The sequence below is a fragment of the Cupressus sempervirens genome, chromosome 2 (genome assembly GCF_028749045.1).
Source record: "Cupressus sempervirens isolate cs-2001-9-10 chromosome 2, ASM2874904v1, whole genome shotgun sequence".
Classification (NCBI taxonomy): Eukaryota; Viridiplantae; Streptophyta; class Pinopsida; order Cupressales; family Cupressaceae; genus Cupressus; species Cupressus sempervirens.
In genome coordinates, this window is record NC_143119.1 from 224,995,060 (window position 1) to 224,998,565 (window position 3,506).

At 45.8% G+C, this 3,506-nt stretch overlaps 1 protein-coding gene across 1 annotated transcript; it reads left to right on the forward strand.

Moving 5' to 3' along the window:
• The first annotated feature begins 1,729 nt into the window (after positions 1-1,729).
• Positions 1,730-3,287, forward strand: LOC149571864 (uncharacterized). The gene has a single exon (XM_089813281.1). It carries the CDS (start codon positions 1,735-1,737, stop codon positions 2,983-2,985), a length of 1,251 nt encoding a protein of 416 aa, XP_089669407.1. The 5' UTR covers positions 1,730-1,734; the 3' UTR covers positions 2,986-3,287.
• Positions 3,288-3,506: the final 219 nt, after the last annotated feature.

Below are 3,506 nucleotides of genomic sequence, written 5' to 3' on the forward strand. Positions count from 1 at the left end.
AGGGTCATTACATTTATACCTCACAAATGTTGGAAAAAAAATCTTCTTTTTTGTGAATGATTCAAATATTCTCTTTTATATTTTGTACATGTTCAAAATCTTCTCCTCTATGCCTCATAAATATTGAAATTTTTGTTTTCTATACTTCATTTAAATATTATTAAAAATATACCTTATACCTAATCAATGTTAAAAATCTTCTATGTTATTGAATTCTAGCCATTTCAAAGGATGGCCTAGAATCATGGCTAGTGGGAAATGAGAGTAGTGAGTATGGGTACGTTCCAACTTAGAAGGTTACCTAGAATAGGGCAACTTATAGCTCCAAAGAAAAAGGTGGGTGTAAATTCTTGGAAATTGGAATGCAACTAAGAGGACAAACAAGTTCTAATGGGTGTAATTTCTTGAAGATTGTAAATTTTCTCTTTTATACTTGATAGACATTTTTAAATCATTTTCCCTATATTTGATCAATGTTAAAAATCTTCCATCATATTGAATTTCCACCAATTTCCAAAGATGGACAAGAATCATGGTTGGTGGAGTATGGGAGTGGCCAGTATGAGTACAATCAAATGGAGTAGGTTACCTAGGTAGTGTAGACCAAGTTAGAGCTCCAAAGCAAAATATGGGTGTAAATTCTTGGGCATTGCGATGTAACTAAAAGAAAAAACAATTTAGAGCTCTAAAGAATGAATCAGATGAACTAGAATGAACTAAATTTCGACCAATTTGAAAGAACGAACTAGAATTGTGGTTGATGGAATACAGGAGTGACTTGTGTAGGTGCCATCAAATGGAGAAGGTTGCCTAGCATAGGACAAGTTAGAGCTCCAAAGCAAAGGTGGATGTAAATTCTTGGTGATCGAAAAGTAGCTCAGAGCACAAACAAGTTGCAATGGATGTAAATTCTTAGAGATTGTAAATTTTATCTTCCATACTTGATAATCATTAATAATCTTCTTTCTTATACCCCGTAAATGTGTTCAAAAAATCTTGCACTCTATTGAATTTCCATCAATTTCCAAGAATGGACTAGAATCTTGATTGGTGGAGTATGGGAGTAGCATCAAATGGAGGAGGTTAGGCAAGTTAGAGCTCCAAAGCAAGAGGTGGGTGTGGGTGTAAATTGTTGGAGATTGCAAAGGTACAAGTAAAGTTTGGGAGAGTTTGAAGGAGGGATTGATGGATGGGGAAGTCCGAGGTGGCAGAGAAGGGCATGAAGGTCAGCTGGTGTGCCGGGAGAAAAAGCGACAAAGATGGCCACCACAAAGCCCGACCTTTCTTCCTCGGTAGTCGCATCCGCCAATGCCATGGCGATGGGTGACAACTTCACTGTGCGTGACGAATCCCTCTTCATTTCTTCCATAAACAACTGTGCCTCCCTTCTCGGGATGTCCGAATGGGGTCCCTCTCCTCCTCTTTCTTCCTCCTCCCTCCGCCTACGTATCAGCAAATCAGCATTTCGACTGCTTTCCCTGCCGCTTTGCTGTTCTTTGTCAACTTTAAAGGCCTGTCTGTGACTCCCTGCATGCCTGAATCTGTCAGGCGCCAAAGGGGTTTTATTTAGAGCTGTGGAGCAGGGGGAAAAGGGGGGTAAATAAATGGTATCCCCACGTGAAGGTCTGGGCATGGGGGTTGGGCTTGCATCACTCTGATTCGCCAGAGGCTCAGGCTCTCTCTGGCCCTGGCCCAGAGATTGATTGATTGATTGGGATAGTGGTTGCCATTGCTATGACAAGGCTGATAGATTCGTGTCGTCCTCTCAAGTTGCCGGTTTTAGATTGTCAGAAGGAATTAGCGGGAGAAGATGGGGGAGGGGGATTTAGCACTGTTTGTACTGCCAGTGGCACCTCCACTTTCGCCCAATCCTCGGCTTCAATGCCCTTGAAGCGACTCAGAGCATCCCCTGACCCTCACATGCATGGACCTGAGTTCGAATCCCGCAATCATTTGGCCCCTGTTTTAAACCCTAAGGGCGAGGCCTCCATGGGCGAGGAGGTGGCTAACCAGAACCACCACCTCGGATCCATGGACAGAATCCATGAGGGTTGCTTGAATGATGAGCTCGATTGCCACAAAGATCAGGGCAGCGAGAGCGTCACGGACGAAGCAGACGACAACGGCAACAATGGCGGCAGGGCCGGGAAATCTTTGCGGCTGTTTGGATTTGAGCTCCGGCACGAGGAGGAGGATGTGAAGGACGGTGCGGATGAGGGAGATAGATCCAGTGCGGCTCAGGCGGGGACGGAAAGCGGCAGCAATTCGGCTGCCGAGAGCCGGAAATTCGAATGTCAATTCTGTTGCAGAGAGTTTGCGAACTCCCAGGCCCTAGGAGGGCACCAAAATGCTCACAAGAAGGAGCGGCAACAAGCAAAGCGAGCTCAGATTCAGGCGAATCGAAGCGCGGCTGCTGCTGCTGCGGCTGCTCAGGCTCTAAATCGTGCCGGAAATGGGTTCTTTGGATTCAACAATCGGCTTTCCGGTTCTGCCCTTCTTACACCTCATTCTGCCCGAGTGGCCGCCGATATGAACCCCTGCCCGCCGCGCTTCAGCGCGCCTCTAATGGCGCCTCCTTTGCCGCACTTGTTAGGGTTCCAACAGCCGCAGCCTCAGCATGCCGTTTTCGGATCTGCTATTCAGCCTGCTGCCCGTTCCGCGACGATTAGCCCATCGTGGTATTTCGTCCCGCCGCCGCATGGACAGTACGGATTTTCTTCGATTTCTTCGCTTTCTCCCGTTTATGGCGATTATTCTGGCTCGAATTTGTATTCTTCGTCTTTTTCGGCCGTTCCAGCGCCTCAGGCAGCTCCGGAAGGGAGGTATTTGCAGGCTCAGGCTGTGCCTTTAGGGCACGAATTTGAATCGGGCGCGAGGTTTTGTCAGTCCGGAGGTCCCAAGGTCGAATCCGGACAACAACCGCAGCGGTCGTGTCCTGACAGCGGTTTGGACCTCCACTTAGGTCTCGGCCCCGCTGGCTCGTAAATCGTGTCAATGTTTGATGTTTATTCTGTCTCTCCCCTTCAATGGCGCTCTCGGTTGTGAATGAGGTCGGTTGCACGCATGCCTTGGCCCGATTTGTTGCGAAATTTTTGATAATCGAGTGCAGCTTGAAGCTTGCAGGTCTTTTGCCCGCATAATGAAAATGCTTTGTTTTTTCCTTGGAAATTCCCTGATCTGCTTGCTTGCTTTGATGATTTGGCACGGATCGGCTGTTTTGTACAAATCTGAAGATGAAAAGGTTCTCCAATTCATCAATTTATTCAATGTAGATTTTTTGGTGGATCTGTCAATGAGTTGCGGCGCATGATTTATTTACTTTGTTTGCTAAAATTTCATATTTCCCTGAGAATTTCTTTTTGCGGATTTGTTGTTTGGCTGACATTCTTCCTTAAATTTAAGATTTAGCAACTCGAATGATACGGCTTAGATTTCTGAAATTTATACTGTCCAATTTTATTTTTCTCTCAGCATCAGCTAGTTGAATTGCTCCATTTCTTCTGATC